The sequence below is a fragment of the Lolium rigidum genome, chromosome 4 (genome assembly GCF_022539505.1).
Source record: "Lolium rigidum isolate FL_2022 chromosome 4, APGP_CSIRO_Lrig_0.1, whole genome shotgun sequence".
Classification (NCBI taxonomy): Eukaryota; Viridiplantae; Streptophyta; class Magnoliopsida; order Poales; family Poaceae; genus Lolium; species Lolium rigidum.
In genome coordinates, this window is record NC_061511.1 from 251,436,216 (window position 1) to 251,456,245 (window position 20,030).

General features: G+C 43.3%; 1 protein-coding gene across 2 annotated transcripts; it reads left to right on the top strand.

Moving 5' to 3' along the window:
- The first annotated feature begins 65 nt into the window (after positions 1-65).
- Positions 66-3,265, top strand: LOC124650229. Of its 2 annotated transcripts, XM_047189783.1 has the most exons (3): positions 66-274; positions 379-587; positions 3,167-3,265. In XM_047189783.1, exons 1-3 carry the CDS (start codon positions 104-106, stop codon positions 3,243-3,245), a joined length of 459 nt encoding a protein of 152 aa, XP_047045739.1. In that variant the 5' UTR covers positions 66-103; the 3' UTR covers positions 3,246-3,265. The 2 variants fall into 2 exon arrangements, with proteins under 2 accessions (XP_047045739.1, XP_047045738.1); XM_047189782.1 differs by lacking the exon at positions 3,167-3,265 and having other exon boundaries at positions 379-841.
- The last annotated feature ends 16,765 nt before the right edge of the window (positions 3,266-20,030 follow it).

Genomic DNA, 20,030 nt, shown 5'->3' on the forward strand with positions numbered 1-20,030 from the left:
CATCCAGCCGCCGCGTCCGCGCCCCTTGGTCCGTCGATTTGCTTTGCTCCTAGCCGGAAATCACGCCCACTCCTTCCTCGCTGTCGGACCTCCCACGGTCAGGATGGATGGGAGTGATTCCGTTTCGTGCGGCGCAATGTACACGACATCCTCCGGGGCGTTCGACGATGGGCGGCCACTTCTGCAGTGTGCTTGCCGGGTGCCCGCGGCTAGATTCACCTCTACTAAGCAATCAAGCGGAGGCAAGAATTTTTTCAAGTGTAGAGCATCTTCGGTAAGTGGAGATTGACCCCCTTTTGCCTTTTTTATCTTCAGTTGTGTTGCGCTGCACAAGATAATGTTCATTAATTCTTCATATATCCCGTGACTTCAATGCAGTGTTTCACATGGATCTGGGGGGAACGGCTCATGGAATTTGTCAACGCACTTGTAAGGAGGAGCACAGCCACCATTGAGGGGGAGATGCGGATCGCCAAGTCCGAATGGGAGTGGAGAATCCAGCTTGTGGAAAACAAATTGGAGGTTGCCAGGCGTGAGTTGTCTGAAGCCATTGGCGAGAGGAATGGTTTGAATGCCGTTGCTTCTAGGTTAGCTGAACAACTTAAGTCAAGAGACCGCATCATTTCTTTTTACAGATTGGTGATTCTCACATGCATGCTTTGCATGATTTTTAGATGGGTGTTTTAGATGCTGGTAGTGCATTTTGCCACCTTGCATCGGTATGCAATCAAGATAGAGTAGTGGCCAGATGCATTTCGAGGTGCACAGAGGGAAAACCGATGATCTTCGTGTTTGTGGATTCAGAGTAGTGTTTTAGGAGTTTACCATTTGAACACCTGTTTGAAAATATGTCATGCTTTCTGTTCTAATGCTCGAATTTGGCAATGGTGCCAGCATCTTATGTTTAAACATACCGATGTGCGGAGGTTTAGAGGTTGAAACTCATGTGTACGTCAGTCTTAATTAGTTTGTTGTGGTGATAAATTCAGTGTTGTCAGGATCTCCTGGATAGTTATAAATTCATTTATTCGACACAGCTTCTTGATATTATGGGTGGAGAACACTCCTAAGCACATGTGCCTACTAGTAATAATAAATTCAGAGTGAAAATCAGGTAGTACTTGGTATTCTCTCATCTTCTTACACCTGGAAATAAAATTACAAGTTAAAATAAAAAGTAATATGGTGTTGATATGGCGGTTCTATTGCGTATGGAAATTTTGCTCCATATATATGGAATGCTTTGTTCTTCATTTTGTGTGCACTTCTTGCTGTGCCGATTTGTCTTTTTTTAAACACTTGGTATCGAGTTTGAGTGATTAACAGTAATACATCTGCAAGTCTACTGATGAGTACTCTAACAATTTGGTCTGTGGGATTTTATGAGGGTGCCAAATCATACATGTGGTGCTTAACAAGTTGCTACGAGGTGCTGACTTGCTTGATTCATTTGAACAGAGCACGTAACAATTTGAATCAGGGTGCCGAACGTGCCTTATGATTGTGTTGTCTGTCAAATTCTGTTTCATCCATCTCTGAACCTTTCCTCATAGTTGATGCTAAATAATCCTAATCTGTAGCATCTTTTGAAGGAGAACATTTGGTGTCGAATTCATGTTTCAAGATGGATGATACGAGTTGATGAATGAAGTCTCCGACTCGTGTTTAATCCTAATGCATATGGTTTGTCCTTGTAGTGAAGTTAGTAACAGCTGGCAGATGGTACTAAATGAATACATAGGATGATACTTAACCAACTACTTTGTTCCATCTACTTGACCCAGAGATTTTCTCAATTCTAGATAATGTTTGTCCAAGGATATAGAACTGGTATGCTTATCAAGTTCAGCCAGGGTTGGGTGCTTAATTACCAAGTTTCTCTGTGGTGTTGAATCGTGGGTGCTTAACCAACTTCTCTGAGGTGCTGAACCATGTGAGTGCTTAACACGTTACTCTGTGGTGCTGAATTGTTGAATTGTGGGTGCTTAACAAATTAACATATGAATCTTGCATCCTTGGGTACTGAATAGTAGGTGCTTGATGACTGAATGCAGGGTACTAAATTGTAGTGTATCTCTGGAAGAAATGATCATGTGGTTGTTCACATGGCATCAGCAAATTTTCAGGTGCTGGAATATTGCACATTAAGCTATTTCTTAGCTGCAATCTTGCTGAGATTTTTCTCTAATGTTAGTCTTTCCTTGGTATTTGATATGTTTACTATACTTGCTTGTCTTTGGAAGCTCAATGAAAACAACAATTTTTCTGGACACATATTAATTTAAGGTTCCTATAAAACAAATTCAAAAGAAATCCCTGCCAATGCTATCTCTGCGATAATGTCTTTGTACGTACATTCCTGGGTGCTTGACAAGTTGCTTTGAGGTGCTGAATCATAATGATGCTTAACAAATTACTTCGAGGTACTGAATCGTATGGCATGCTTAATAAGTTGCTTTTGAGTTGCTGGTTCATATGCATTCTTGGATATTAGTCTTCTTCTATTTTTAGGGTGCTTGAATAATTTTAGAAGAGCAGTTTTTTCCTTCTCTTTGTTCGCCTTTTCCTTTGAGGTTTGTTAGGTGCTTAACAAGTTTGTATGTAGTGCTGAATCATAGGAGTGCTTACCCTATTGTATGCACTAATCTCTTGTTCTTTCAACCTTGGTTCTTCACTAGGTTTCATTGCTTTTTCTATTCAGAAAAAGATAGCTAAAGATTTTTTTTGAGTAGTTGTGCTTAACGAATTGTAGAATCTGGCACCTGACCAAATGTCTCACTAGTACTGAATGCATCTAATATGGGTACCGAATGATCATTCAGTACTTGATTATAGTTCTGTCGGTACCTGGGGTGATACTTGTTTCGTTTGGGAACAAATCAAGTTCTTTGGATCATTTGTGTCACTAAAATTAATTGGATGCCACTAAAGTGCACATTCTGTTGCAGTTGACATTTTGACAGTGATTACTTTTTAATGTTGCTCTATAATATAGATAAATGATAACAGTAGTATTTATACTGACTTTTATCATTCAGTTCCTGGATCCATATCTATCTGTACCTAGATGACACTGGTTTTGTTTGTGAACAGGTCAAGGACTATCGTCCATATATTTTTTCTGAATTTAGTTGGAGGCCACTAAAATGTCCATATTTTCTTGCAGGACACATTTGCAGGGTCGGGATTTTGCAGGTGTCTTTTCCCAAATAGGAATCTTCATATTACTGGTACCTAATGCCTGAATGCCAGGTTCGGAAATATAAGGAGGGTACCGAACGATACTACCGAATGTGGTGGATGGGTACTGAATTTTGTCGTGGAGGTCATCAGCCATTTCATGAGCCCTGTGGGTAACTTGATGATCTCTGTGTGTGTGTGGAGTCGGAGTTCTAGGTGACGCTCATGAGATATCTATTTCTTGCCAATTTATTGTGATAATGTGCACATCAGTTCATAGAAGGGCTACTCTTTCTCTGCATCATTTTCTCTGTTAGTTACAATTAATGAGTCTGGTTATTTGCCATCAGCTCGTGGTATAGTTCCTTCCAATAAAAATCCTTATTTAGATGGTTGTTAACAAATCCATCATAAGCTTGCTTATTTTTCCTAGGTACCGACTAGTTAACCTTGAGGTACTGATTCAAAATCATGACTTTGCCTTGGATTTTTTCCGTGTATAAACTAGAGTACATGGGTGCTTAACAGATTACTCTAGGGTGCTGAATCATTTGTGTTTGTGGATCCAAAGTACTACTAGTACAAGGCCTCTCTTTTAGTTTATACATGGAAGTAATCTTTCTTTGATCTTTTTTATACTGTTTGCTAGTTCACTAATTAGTGTTTCCTACCAAATTCATCATTTAGAATTATGTAGCTTTATAAGCATAAGTTTTTTCCTAGGTACCGAGTCGTTCTCAGGGTACTGCTGCTGCCGACACGGGTTGGCTGTGGCGTCCTACACCACGACTACGCCTCATGTTTGGTAAGCTCACAATCACGCATGGTCTGGTTCTCGCCTGCTTTCTTCTGAACTGAGGTTTGAGGATATTTGAATGGAGATGGGGTGCTGAACTTATTTTATTGATGTCAATTCTAGGAGAGACTTAATGATGATACTACACATTTTGCGAGGTTGGTTCTGATTCAGTACCTAGCTCGAGATAATCATGTACCTGTATTCATGGGCGGTTTTCGTGGGCAACCTGCAACTGCTCATGTTTCTCTTGATCCCAAAAAATGCATATCTTCTCATTTAGCATTCAATCCTTTTGTGGCAGTATGTAGAGCATGAAACAGAATCTTCTAGTGAAATGAAACAATCATCAAGTGGTGAGTGTTGGCAATCTGTTTATATGGGTGCTTAATTGAAAAACTGGTCTGATGTGCTTAACCAATAGCTATAAGGTGCTGAATCATATGGTGCTGAATGATGGTGCTACATCTCTACTGAATTAGCAACCAAAGGACTAGATTTTTCATCATTCAGTACTTGATCATAAATCTGTCGGTACCTAAAGTGATTCTTGTTTCGTTTGGGAGAAAATCAAGTTCTTTGGATCATCTGTGACAATAATTTTTTTTGGATGCCACTAAAGTGCACACTCTGTTGCAGTAGACATTCGTCAGTGATTACTTCTTAATGTTGCTCTAAAAATTTATATAAATGATGTCAGGAGTTTTTTATACTGCCTTTCACCATTCAGTTCCTGCAACCATATCTGTCAGTACCTAGCTGACCCTTGTTTTGTTTGTGAACAGATCGTACTTTTGTTCCTGGACTATCGTTCATATTTTTTCCTGAAATTTGTTGGAGGCCACTAAAATGTCCATATTTTCTTGCAGGAGACATTTGCAGGGTCGGGATTATGCAGGTGACTTTTCCCAGAGAGGGATCTTCGTATTACTGGTACCTAATGCCTGGATGCCAGGTTCGTGATGCTGTAGCCAAACAAATGGGCCGGACGTCGCATGTGCTGGTAGCCTGGTACCGAATACAATTGCAGGTACTTGACAACTTCAATCATGGTGCTGAATCACATTGTGTGTGGTGCCTCCCAGACCATGCATGGAATAGTCTGATCATGGTGTGTTTCTGTTTAATGAAAGTATACATCGATTTTTTGTCCCAGTGATGCTGAGAAATATACTGCCATGAATTCAGACGCTTTTTATATGTATGATTGCGCAAAAAGGCATGGCCATGTATGACTGTGGCTGTGAATTACCATCTTTAAGTACCTAGGTCTAGTTCTGTAGGTACCTGCTTAGTTGGTCATTTTGGAGCTTTCCACATCATGTCGTCAGTCTAACTTCTATGTTTAGTAATTCATGGAAACTGAATCTGACATTTATTCTTTTGCTACCTGGATGATGCGAGTCGTTTTACTACATTCAGAATTTTGGTACCTAATGTAATTCTATCAGGTTCTGAATGGCCATATACTGGAACGGGCTAAGCTGGTACCGAATGGAGTACAGGTAACGTCAGAAGCCCATACAGGCTATATGATGTTAAGTACCTCTCCACTGCCACCCGGCCCAAAGCCCCAGGTGGGTACCTAATGGATTCAAAATTTGAATCGTTTGTGTGCCAGGCCCATTACCTGCAGTGGCAGATACGGGCAGAAAGCCCAGGACCGGATGCTGTCAGCTACAGATCATGTTTACGTTGCCTTTCGCAAACATGGTTCAAATTTGTGTACTGCATCACTATTTTTAAATCTGACCACAAGCAGGCTAAAAGCAGTGTACAGACTGTGTTGTTTCCATATTTGCAATGGGCTGACCCATGGCAGGACATGCACATATTTTGTAAAATTGATATAAGATATAAGGAAAAGAGAGGTGGTCCAATCCCAGTGCTTATCTTGATGCGTTTGTGTGGTGCTAGATACGGTCACCCGGGTACTAGTGCGTACCAAATGCCCGTCCTATATATATATATATATATATGACGAGGTTTTGGTACGTAACCAAACCCGGGCGCTAGCTATCATTACCGTCCATGTGCTTTGAGATTGGTACTTCTTTTCTCCTACTAGTTTCTAGTGTAACCCACAGAAAGTGAGCTAAAGGCATTTTCTCTCTCCTTGTTTCCTGGCGCATGTACAGAGTATGCAGGATATTTGAAACCGGTTGCTGTTTTGGTGTATGTTGTGATGTGAGGATTCATACTGAATTCAAAAACGACCTAACTATATAGGGTTGGGCAGACCGTTCGGCCACAGACTTGCAGAAATTTTAAATCAAAGTGATACAGTCCAAGCGCCAGACCTCTGGGCTTTAGCAGGCCTATCTGACTGCAAACGTTTCCCGTTGCAGCATTTTGTCGTTCAAACAACTCCGTGTTTTCGGTTTGGTTTGAAATTGCAGCTAGGTTGAGCCGGTGCCGCATTGGACATCTCCCAGTGCGTGCGTGCGCTGGCAGCGCTGCTGTTGATGGGAAGAGGAACTGCTCGCTGACTCGCTGTGGCCACGCCTGCGCCGGCCGGGAGCGTGCCGTGTGTGTCAGTGCACCAGAAGAGGACGGCGGGGTTCTGCGTCGCGGGCGGCAGACTAGGGTAGGGCCGGTTCAGTTCCCTCGGTCACGCCTTGCCGTCTACGACTCAATGCACACAACGGAAAGAGAGTCTATGCATCCGTGGCTATGTGCACGATCAGCAGCCTCGCGCTTTTTCCGGGTTAATTACATATGTATCGAGTAATGCTACACGTACGGACGGTTTGTTACAGAAAAATCTTACGGACTGAGAATGCTACACAGTAGGCAGCCTAGAAATCAGATTGTGGCCCAGGTTTTCAGCGCGGATAAAAATCTCAACCAACCGAACCACTACACGTCAGTCCGTAGAGTCTCCGTAACTTGCTCAGTCCGTAACTCCAGCATTATTGCATATGTATCCTACTATATCATATCCTGCTAGCTTGTGGCTGATACGGAGCCGGCGAAATTTGCTTTAAGTTAATAAAGTTTTCGTGCTTCGATAACGTATATACGAGATTAATTGCACGCCACAAACGCAACCTAGCTAGCTAAATGAACTAATCTTCTGTTTTAATAACGGCCATTCCCTTGCTCTGTTTGGTTGCACAGAATTCGGCTCTGAATTGAATTGGCAATGGAATACCAAATCAACGATTTCAATGGAATATCATAATTGTTGTTTGGATGCGCATGGTATTCGTTTGCAGAATCAAAAGAGCAATGGAATTCTAAAACCTGTTTGGATGCACATTGTGTGGAATTGAATGTTTTTTTAACTTTGAACAATATAAACTTTGTAATATGAATTAAATATACATGTATATATTAGAATGATATTTATTTTTCACAAAGTAACCTTTTTCTTCTTTCCATTTTTATTTTCTCCTTTTATTTCCCTATTCTCTTTCCTAAAAATACCCTAGTCTCACCTAAAAATAAATAAGAAAAAGGAAAAAAAAAAGGCAGATCATGCCTAGTAAACCGGTGGCGGTTGCAGAGCCGCTGCGCGCAGGCCCTCCTATCGGCCAAGCCGCAGATCGAACCACCACGCCTTCCGCTTCCTCTTCTTCAACTCCGGCGAGGACCTCTGCGGGTGAGCTGGAGGGCCTGCAGACCGCGACCGCCACCACTCCCGCTCCGCCTCGCCCTCCTACGCCTGCGTGTGCGGCTGCCGCCACTCCATTCCGTTCTCCTGCCGCGGCTACTGCGGAGGCGGCAGCCGCCGCTCGCCCGATTGCCGCCTCTCATCCCCGCCCGGGGACGCGGACGCCGGCTCCGCGGGGGCCGGGGGCGTCGGCGGCGGGGGCCGGGTCGGGACGGAGTCGAGCCAGCTGGAGGAGAGCCAGGGCGGCGGAGCTTACCTGCGCGGCGCCGCCGGGAGGAGCTCCAAGCTCGTCGGGAACGAACGGATGCGAACTGGGATGGAGCCCCGTTCAATTCCGAGCGAATACAGAGGTCTACACCTCTGAATCGACCAAGGGGTAAGTTTGCCCCGCGCGGGGGTGGGCTCGGAATTGGACTACAATACCACGGATGAATACCAAAGACAACCAAACAGCAGAATTCGGGTTTTCAATTCTGAGAAGCCAATTCAGAGGCCAATTCCATGCAACCAAACAGAGGGTTAATGAAAACACACACGTATCAGCAGGGTCGTGGTCTGCGATGAGACAGTGAGGAGCAGCACCTCTGCCAGCTCGATGAGTTCCGGCGCGGCGTGGCACAACCCAAACTCTCCCCGCTCTCGACGGCCGTCTTAGGTCTTACGCTTCCTGCAAAAGCTGGTCTGCGAGAAATTCGTGCTAGCACGGCTAGCTAGCTGCCAGTGCGTGCGCTATAGCTGCATTGAAAAAATTCGTAGTACGTCTTACCCTGGAAGTTATCTATGATTTTGTTTCACAGTGACTTCAAGCTAGCAAACCGAACCTTGCGAGTTGTTAACATTTAGTATCATACAGTGTTAAAAGTAATAACCAACGATTAACCATTTCTATCCTCAGGTCATTTTATAGGTCAAGCAAATTATTCAGCACCTGAACTTCAGTATTTTAGCACCTTCCTACCAATACATCCAGCACCTTGGTTGAAATAGTGAAGTACCTAGAACTTATAGAAGGGGCTATCGGTACCTTGACTATAATGCAATCGGTACATCGGTAAAAATTATAAAAAGCATCCAACTTCAAAATATGTTGTACCTCGCTAAAATAGCAATCAGTGACTAGAGTTTAGTGTTTAGATTAGGGTTTAGGGTTAGTATTTAGGGTTTGCGGTTAGTATTTAGGTTTTACGGTTTACGATTTTGGAATATGTCGTACATCTCTAAGGGAGTTTTCGGTACCTAGGAGCGTCCTATACATACCACACTTGTGGATGGAGTCATCATTTTTATGTTATATCAGTACATCGGTGCACTCTTAAAATAACACCCAACGTAGGAATATGTTGTACCTCGCTAGGAGAGCTTTTAGTACCTAAGGGGTCTTATACATACCGCCCACGTAGGTGGTGTCGTAAACTTTAGGTTATATAACTTACATTCAGTGTTAGGATTTTGGCGCTTATGGATGCGGCTTAGGTATATGTCGTATCTCGAGCACGGTGCAACCGATATAACAAAAGCCCCTACCTTGATATATGTCGCACCTACTTAAGAGAGCATCGAGTACCTTGGGTTTATTGTTTATTAGGGTTCTAGTCTAGGGGTTAGGGTGCCTCGACTAGTATTTATCCAGTGGTAAAGAGAATCGGTACCGACAATCAAATTATCGCGCACCTTGGATAATTTATGTGCATTACTTGGTATTGGTCTGAACTATAACACCAACCGTTGATTTAAGGTGTACCTTCATATATGGTACCTCGATACAGCAGTACATCAAATCGTAAAAAGAACCTATTTCGATATATGACGCACCTCGCTAAGAAAGCATTATGTTCCTTCGATTCAGGATTTTGGTGCGTATTAATATGGTTTAGGATCTAGGGTTAGGGTTATTTTAGTGCACCAATTTTAGTATGGTTTAGGATCTAGGGTTAGGGTTTAGGATCTAGGATTTTGGTGCGTATTAATATATGACGCACCTCCCTCTTATTAAGCAATTTTAGTGCACCACGATGGATATTGTTAAGTACCTATGCCGTGTCTCGATTAATATATCGTTAATACCCATGGATTTAAGGCACCATCATTTAAGATTTAAGGCACCCTCCTAAAAATCCATCTAGCACCTGGTTCAAACTTCTAAGTACCTAAAATCCGTCTCAAAACATCGGTACCACAAATTAATATTTAAGAACCCTCTTATTAATACATATCGCACCACGATGGCCATTCTTAAGTACCTATGTCGTCTCTCGTTTAGTATATAGTTGATACCCATGGATAAAGAAAATCAGTACCTAGGAAACTCCAATACTAAATGAATCTGATTATACATTCCCCGATTAATAACTATTTAGCATAAACAGAACCGGCACCCCGAAAAATTAATCAGCGCTGTCACTTAACATACCAAGCACCCTCTTAAAAATCCATCCAGCACTGGTTTAAACTTCTAAGAACCTAAAATCCTTCTCAAAAAATCGGTACCACAATTTATTTTTTAAGCACCCTCTTATTAATACTTGCCGCACCACGATGGATATTGTTAAGTACCTATGTCGTGTCTCGATTAATATATCGTTGATACCCATGGATAAATAAAATGGTTACCCAGAAAATTCTGGTACTAAATGGATCTAATTATACATTCGCCGATTAATAACTATTTAGCATAAATAGAACCGGCATCCAAAACATTAATAGGCGTTGTCACTTAACATGTCAAGCACCCTCCTAAAAATACATCCAGCACCTGGTTTAAACTTCTAAGTACCTAAAATCCGCCTCAAAAGATCGGTACCACAATTTATTTTTTAAGCACCCTCTTATTAATATTTGCCACACCGCAATGGATATTGTTAAGTACCTATGTTGTGGCTCGATTAATATATCATTAATACCCATCAATAAATAAAATGGTTATCTAGGAAATTCTGGTACTAAATGAATATAATTATACATTCCCCGATCAATATATTTAGCATAAATGGAACCGGCACCCGAAAAAATAATCGGCACCATCACTTAAGATTTCAGGCACCCTCCTAAAAATCCATCTAGCACCTGGTTCAAACTTTTAAGTACCTAAAATCCGTCTCAAAACATCGGTACCACAATTTAATTTTTAAGCACCCTCTTATTAATACATACAGCAGCACGATGGACATTGTTAAGTACCTATGTAGTGTCTCGATTAATATATAGTTGATACCCATGGATAAAGAAAATCGGTACCTAGGAAACTCCGATACTAAATGAATCTGATTATACATTCCCCGATTAACAATTATTTAGCATAAATAGAACCGGCACCCAAAAAAATTAATCGGCACTGTCACTTAACATACCAAGCACCCTCCTAAAAATCCATCCAGCACCTGGTTTAAACTTCTAAGTACCTAAAATCCGTCACAAAAAATCGGTACCACAATTTATTTTTTAAGCACCCTCTTATTAATACTTGCCGCACCACGATGGATTTTCGGTACCTCGATAAAACATCGAAGAAGCATCCAAGTTCTGTATATGTCGCACCTCGATAAAACAACAATCGCTACCAAGGGTTTTCGGTACCCTCAACCACGTCAACGATTGACTTGATCTACAACACCTACCATCGAAGTAAGTCGCACCTTCCTAAAAGGATTTTTTAGTACCTCGACTATAATGAAATCGGTGCATCGGTAAAAACCATAGAGAAGCACCCCACTTATGTATATGTCGCACCTCGCTAAAACAACAATCGGTACCTAGAATTGAGATAAGTCGTACATTCATAAAGGGGACTTTAGGTACGTCTACTATAATGAAATCGGTATATCGGTAAAAACCATAAATAACATCCAACTTCTGTATATGCCGCACCTCGCTAAAGCAACAATCGGTACCTAGGGTTTTCGGTACTGTCGACCACATCATCGATTAATTTGATCTACATCACCTACCATCGAGGTAAGTCGTACCTTCATAAAAGGGATTTTCGGTACCTCGACTACAATGAAATCGGTACATCGCTAAAAACCATAAAGAAGCACCTAGCTTATGTATATGTCGCACCTCTCTAAATCAACAATCGGTACCTAGGGTTTTCGGTACCCTCGACCACAAAACGATTGATTTGACCTACAACACCTACCATCAAGGTAAGTCATACCTTCATAAAAGGAATTTTCAGTACCTTGACTACAATTAAATCGGTACTGTTCAAGCACCCTCTTAAAACTTCATCAAGCACTTTATCGAAATTTTGAAGTACCTAAAATGACAGAACGCCCTCGACATTTCCGTCGATTGAAAACTGAACCTCACATTTAGGCTTTAGTGAACTGATATATGACACTTGCTGTTTGCCCCTATTAGAAACTACACAATCAAATACTTACCCCTGCAAGTGTAACAACGACATGAGAAGTGGCCTGAAGGAAGATAAAAGATGTAGGACTGCAGAAAGGAAATAGAAACAACAGACTTATTAACCACAACCGAATACTTGTTAATTCCAATAAAACATACCCAGTGCAGAATAGTAGGAACAACACACTTTTTACACTGCCGAATACATGTTAATGCCAATAAAACACACCCAGTGCAGAATACTAGGAACAACACACTTTTTAACACTGCCGAATACATGTTGATGCCAATAATGCCTCTGAAGATAATTTGTGATGCATACTTGGATATCCAAACCCTTATAAAATGACACACCGGGTGCATGAAAAACAACAGATGCAAGGTCAACCTCCCATTTTAGCTCTACACATATTTCCACCAACATTTCTTTCTTCTAATGGCCATGATTGAGTCACATCTGCAGGAACTTAGAGAGAACACAACAAAACCAGCACGATCATCCTGGTCATCCTTGCGGCATGGCAAGCACTTGATCTGCCCCTCGGAAGACGCTAGATGGATCTGCTGCCATGATCCCCGATGACCTCAAGTGCTCGACATACAAGTCCTTCCAGATGAAGAACCTGCACGGTGAAAACTCCTGCAGAGAAGGCATAATTATCAGGATATTTTCTCATGATGCATGGAAAAGGCTGAACAGTATAATAAGGCAAAAATCAATGCATTCTTAGGAGGGTGCTATAAATCTCTCAAAAGAAGGAGGGCTATTAACGTTAAGTGCCTGCCCCGATTATTTTGCTTGACCGGTTGATACAAGTTTTAGTGTGCAAGTAGATGAAAAAACAATCCCGAAGCAGTCTCCTATTCAGTTTACAAGATGATATACATACAACAACTCCTTAATTAACATGGGGCATTTCCACCATAGTTTTTAATTGATCATACATCGGTGTTTATCAACTCTAAATTCCAAAGTCTAAAAGTGCTCTTAAATTCCAGTTTCAAGGCATGGTGTTATTGTTCCTGAAACACTTCTCACCAATTCCCATAACTAGCGAGACATAGAACCGTGCCTGATTAATAACAGCAGAGAAATTATGAACAAGAAGGGCTTCTAACTAGCATACTGAATACACAACAATTCTTGTACTAGTAGATCTGGGGGTTGTACCATGTGGACGTCAGCTTGGAGACTACATATCTCTGAACAGCAACGCCATGAACATACACAATTCAGAAAAACAAAACCAGAACAGGAAGACTGATATACTCTGCTGCAGCTAATGATAGCACAAACTAACTGACTATCTGCACCTATCGGAGGACAAATTGCCATGACTATGGATGTCCAGGAAGTCTTACACATGGGCCGGAGAAAGGCAAAATCAACGGCTTACACTTAGGTTCGTGAAGCAGTTGATGCCGGCGAACCTGGAGAACATGACGGTGCTCCGCGTTGTTGTGGGCGAGGACTTCGGCCGGCCGCTCGCCGAGTGGTTCCTGTCGCACGTGCGCATGGCGCTCAGCGAGCTGGACGTGAAGACTAGGCTCACCATCGAGCTGGGACCCGCCTGAAGCCCCGACGAGGAGGCGTCCATCAGGGTCGTCAAGAGGGAGGCGGTGTCCGGGCACAACAGCGTCCGTCAGGGTCGTTGCAGCTCTGGAGGTAGGAGAAGAGCCCGAAGCCGCAGTAGTCTAGGCATATCTTGTTCAGGTACGGATGCTCGTCGGCGCTGAGTCGGTCCACGTCCTCCGACGAGGTGTACTTGGGGTACATGGAGAGGAATGTGGCGAGCGCCGGGAGCGCGCCAGGCGACAGGAAGGCGCACTCGGCCGCAAACGCCGTGGCGCGCAGGAACTCGCGCTGCGCGTTTAGCCGCGCCAGCGACCGGCCCAGGTCGAGGGGTGGAGGCGTGGAGGAGAGGCGGTAGGGGAAGCTTTGGGATTCAGGCGGTGAGAGACACGGAACGCCACGGAAAAACCGTCGATGCAGGGGATCTGGGGCGCTCCACCGGCCGCCGGGAAGAGCCAAAATCACCTCCACGTGATTGGGGGAGGGTGGAGGTCGGGGCAGCACTGCCGAGGGCGCTGCCAGACGCCGCCGGTCGCTGCCGGTAGCCGGAACAGGCAGGGTCAGGGGGTTGTCGATCTGCAGGGAAGAGCCCAACCGGATGTACAGGGATTTGGGGAGGGTGGAGCTCGGGGCAGCACTGCCGCCGAACGCCGCCGGTGGCCACCGGTCGCCGGAACGGGCAGGGTCAGGGGAAGTTCTGGATGTGGAGGGATTGCAGGAGGGTGGAGGTCGGGGGCTGCAGTGGAGAGAAAATGGCACGATGCCTGTACCGATATTCGTTTCCACGAAGAAACAGCCAAGCCCAACGGGTCTTGCAGTAACGGACAAGCCCAACGGCTCTTCTCTCCCAGACCTGTCTCATACTGCGCTGGGCCAGAACAGGAACAGCTGCGGTGCATCGGGCCACTAAAAGCTAATATGGCTGTTTGGAAAAGAAATTGACCACAAATAGCACAGATCTTGGCACGGAGGTGGACGGCAATGATAGCATGCACTGCAGTAAGATTACATACGATATATATATGTAGTGTTTAATTAGGGTTTAGGTTTAGGGTTAGCTAGCTAGGGTTTTAGGGTTAGGGTTAGGGTTAATTAGGGTTTAGGGTCTAGGGTTTAGGGTTTAGGGTTTGGGGTTTAGTACGTGTTTAGGGTTTAGGATCTAGGGTTAGGGTTTAGGGTTTAGTGTTTAGGGTTTAGGGTTTAGTGTTTAGGGTGTACGGTTAGGGTATAATTAGGGATTAGGGTTTTAGGGTTTAAGGTTTAGGGATCATCGATCGAGTGCACACACACATTAATTATTAGAGGCACCCATGCCTTTGCGCATAAAGTGCATGCGTATATATATAAGTGTGTTTCTTGGCCACCAACGGTATATAGATCTAGAGAGAGATTGAAATATATTTAGGATTTATGGTTTAGGATTTATGGTTTAGGATTTAGGGTTTAGGGTCAAGGGTTGGGGTTTAGGTTTAGGGTCTAGTGTTTAGGGTTTAGGGTATAAGGGAGTAGTGTTTAGGGTTTAGGGTCTAGGGTTTAGTGTTTAGGGTGTTTAGGGTGTATGTTTAGGGTATAATTAGGGATTAGGGTTTTAGGGTTTAAGGTTTAGGGATCATCGATCGAGTGCACACACACATTATTAGAGGCACACACGCCTTTGCGCATAAAGTGCATGCGTATATATAAGTGTGTTTCTTGGCCACCAACGATATATAGATCGAGAGAGAGATAGAGAGATTTAAATATATATATCCCCAAGAATATGTTCAAATATACGCACGAATGATATGCAAGGTATGCCATGCGCGCATGCACACTAATTATATATATATTATGAGACAACTTAATCAAATGTGTTTTCATTCGAGATTGAGAACTTGTCAAAATTCAAGTTAATTAATTTATCAGCGCTAATAAGTTGGTCGCCTGCTTGATGCGCAATTAAGTGTCGTTGGCCTATATATGTAGGGTTTAATTAGGGTTAGGGCTAGGGTTAGTGTTAATTAGGGTATAGGGTCTAGGGTTTAGGGTTTAGTGTTTAGGGTTTAGGGTTTAGTGTTTATGTTTTAGGTTTTAGGGTTTAGTGTTTAGGGTTTAGGGTTTAGTGTTTATGGTTTAGGGTTTAGTGTTTAGGGTGTTTAGGGATTAGGATTAGGGTTTTAGGGTTTTATGGTTTAAGGTTTAGGGATCATCGATCGAGTGCGCACACACATTATTAGAGGCACCCGCGACTTTGCGCATAAAGTTGATGCGTATATATATAAGTGTGTTTCTTGGCCACCAACGATATATAGATCGAGAGATAGAGATTGAAATCCCCAAGAATATGTTCAAATATACGCACACACATGAATTATTAGAGGCACCCGCGCCTTTGCGCATAAAGTGCATGCATATGTGTGTTGTTCTGGCCACCAACGATAGATCGAGAGAGAGATGGATTGAAATCCCCAAGAATTAGAGGACCCCCTTGCACAAGTGTTGACCATCTATATATAATATGAATCCCAATAATGTTCATACATGATAGGGCATATGTGTGAAGCAATTTTTTTCGAGAACTTGTAAAGATTCAAATTTATCAGTGCTAATGGAAACTAGTGCACATTAGAGGACCCCCTTGCACACGTGTTGGCCATCTATGTATAGTTTGAATCCAAATAATGTTCATACATGATAGGCTATATGTGAATCAATTTTTTCTTCCAAGAACTTGTCAAGATTCAAATTTATCGGTGCTAATGGAAACTAGTGCGCACTAGGCGAGCCCCTTGCGCAAGTGCTGGCCATTACATATAGTTTAAAACTCAAGAATGTTCATACATGATAGACCATATGTGCAAATGAATTTTTTTCCCGTGAACTTGTCAAAATTCAAGTTTATCGGTGCAAATGGAAACTAGTCCAAAAAATTACATAGAGGTCCAAGAGAACTAGACAATAACTAATAGGACCTGCAACTTTACAAAAAGGACCCCAAAACATATAGAAGAAAATCAATCGAGTCCTTCTGGACCGCACATCAGATCTCTACTCCGCATCCTTTCCAGCAACTCCGTCGCCGGGGACGCACCACTTGGGACGGTGTCGCCGGTAGTCGCCAGGACAAAGGAAAAGAAGGGCCTCAGCAACGGCATATTGGCTCTGAGAAGGGCCGCTGAAAGGCCAAGATGTTCACGGGCAAGACGGATGACGCCGTCGTATGCCCCGAGCTTGTGAATGTTAGCAGCTTGACTTCCCCATTGGCCAGATCTGAAGCACTGACCAAAGCAAGCCTCACCGTTAGCGCCATCACCTTGATGGCACCAGATCGGGGTTTGGCCGGCAAGATCCTCCAGATCTGATCCGCCAGATTCACCATAGGCCAGATCTGAAGCCGATGACGAGATCCCCGACTCCATTGCGCCATTCTGCTCATGGGAAACATTGGATCTAAGCTTACAACAACATGAACTCCCTCGGATCCAAATTAACTGACTCAACTTTTCTTATCTAAATATGGATGTATCCACACATGTTTTTACTCGAGATACATACACGTCTAAGGAAAGTTGAATCAATTAATTTAGTTCGGAGGGTGTACGATATACAGAGAGAAGTCGGCCTCGTCTCCGGTCGGCGAGGCTGCCGGAGAGAAGGGGGAGAGGAGCCAGGGGAGTGGGAGAGACTCGAGAGAGAAAGAGAAGAGAAAGAAATGAGAGCTCCCTGGGGAAGAACATTATTTTTGTCGTTCAGCTCGTAGCTTGAAATTGAAAATTTCGGCCGCGCGCCAAATCATCCCGCCGCATCCATTCGAAAATCCCGTGACCAGTTTTACCCTTTTAACCCTAGTCCGGAAGCTACGACCCACCGACCATGGAGGGCTCATTCGGTAACAATGAAATATCTTGCCTAGATCCCGAACCCTCCCCACAGGCCCACACCCACCCACCAACCATTCGCCCCATTAGCTCAAAAATACTCTCACACGCCAAAGCTCGACTCTCTACGAGTACTAGATGCGCTTCGCCGCCGGCATACTCCTCCACAGCGTAGCCTTGATCGTGTTGGCTGTCCACCCACCTGATCCGCTCCCCCGCCGCCCTCGCCACCGATGGATCTTCTTCACCGCCGACCTCGCCACCGACGGATCTGCTTCACCGCCGACCTCGCCACCGACGGATCTGCTTCACCGCCGACCTCATCCACATCGTAGCAATCAACGCCTTTCCTGTCGACGCACCGGATCCTCTCCAACGGAACCGTGTCTACTTCACCGCGCCCCCTCCACGAAGCCGATCTATTCCACCGACTACCTCGGCGTAGCGGGCTGTATCAACTTCCACCGAATCCCTTGCCGACCAACCAGATGCGCTTCACTAACGCCCGCTTCTGTCGAAACGGGGTCGACTCATCGTCTCCCGCATTCGCCGCCACTGGAATGCAAGTTGCCGCCCCCATCCACCCCGCCGCAGCTTGGTTAGTACGTTGGCCCGTTAGATCGCGGTGTTTCTTTAGCCATGTTTTGTGTAGTTATTTGCAGATCTCATATGCCATTAAATTTCTTGATGTGTTACTTCGCATGAAGTTCATTTAAATATTGTACAGTCCCAAAGCATTATCCGGTCGCTACCATCATGTTCATTCTATCGACACCTGTGTGCATCCACATATTTATAGGGGACCCATTCATTTGCTGCCAGCTTGTTTTTGTACTTGCATGCTATTCCTTTTATAGTCATGCTATGGGCATTTCCAATCCGGTTGTTCTTATACCACGTCATTAGCTCACCGCTAGCCGCTAGCTGTTTTCTCGTGTCCGCTATTCTCACACTTGCTTTTATAATCATGCTATGTGCATTTCCAATCTGCTTGCTCTTATACCTCGTCTTTAGCTTATAGCTATTTTTTTCCATGAATGCTCTGTCGCACGGCTTGTATAGTTATTGTTGCGTGCATGTCTGGTCTTTGTATTATCGTAGACTAACTTGTCAATGTTATTTTTCCTAGGGATTGATCATGCGAACCACCTATTAGAATATCCAACATTAACATCGGGGACGCTAGGGAAGGTTGGAATTTGAGTTCTTGGTTGGTAACTTTGGCAGTTTACTTCCGTTATTATCTATAACCAATATGCATTGTTCCTTATGCAAGAGATTAACACTTGGAACCCTGCCATAGCAATACCATCCATGCTTTACTATGTTTCTGCCTATTTGATATGCTTGTCTTGGAGCAACTGCGTAGGTGATTTGAACCTGACATTTGGTTATTCTTAATGCCAGTTTACTTTATGTGGAAAACCTTAGCATTACCCTACTCTAAATCTGAATGTCTGAAATTCGTATCTCATGCAAAGCAACATCTAGTTGGTTTTAATCGATATCACGGTAAATATTGGCTTATTCATTTGGCAGCTCAAGTTTTTTGTTATTTGAAACCGAGTGACTTGGTCTTAAATGTGATATCTAAACAAAGATTAAGGACAATGGAGCGGGAGGATTAGCATTTCACTTGATGGTTAAACCTAAAATGATAGGCATGTCGACCACGACTAGTGCACGCAAGAGAAGGACTGCGGCGAGCCGATATGTTACTGCTACATCGTCGTTATCCGATCCCTACATTGCGTAATACATGTTTGAATAGTTAATTGTTGTAACTATTTTTGCAATATTACCAGAATGCATTTTTAGTGAAGCGAGTCATCATTAGAAGATAGTCGCCAAAGCGACCACTGTGCAACATTATGATGTAAATGCGCTTAGTACAAGTTCCATACATTGTCTTATTTATGCAACTTGTTATTATCTTATATCTACATTGCATAATAAATGTTTGAATAGTTCACTTGTTGTAACTATGTTTGCAATATTACTAGAATGCGGTTGTAATGAAGAAGTCCTTAGTAGAAGATAGAGCGCAAAAAAGGTTCGGCGTGAGCCTATGCAACGATATAATGTAAGTTCTGCGCTTAGTACTTGTGACTATCTCATATCGACAATGCTTAATACATGTTTGCATAGTTCATCGTTTAACTCTTTTTGCATTATTATCAGAATGCAATTCTGATGAAGCAATCTTCATTAGAAGAGAGGCCCACAAAAAGTTCGATCTTTCTTCGATGCATCCTCTCATAGCCAGTCAACCTAGACCATTCCTTTCATCAAACAGTGAACATCTCAAGGTTGTACTTTATAAAAGACATGGTATTCTGCTTTAAGGTGCAGTAGGCGATATGTTGACCAAGAGTACACAAGATTCAATCAAGGCGATTGCCAAATGTCAACGTGTTATTGATGATGCTAATAGAAGTCCTCAATGATTCTATGTAATTTTTTTATTTGGGCACATTAATTGCCTTGTAATTTTCCTAGTTATTTTATTTGTGTATGTAATTGTGTGTATCATTGATATCGGCTTTTAGGCTCATGAAATTTAATGCAAGTTGACTAGTCAAACAACCGGGGCCCTATAACAGATTGGGCTGGCCCATTAACGATAGTGTGGGACCCACTTTCATTTTGGGCCGG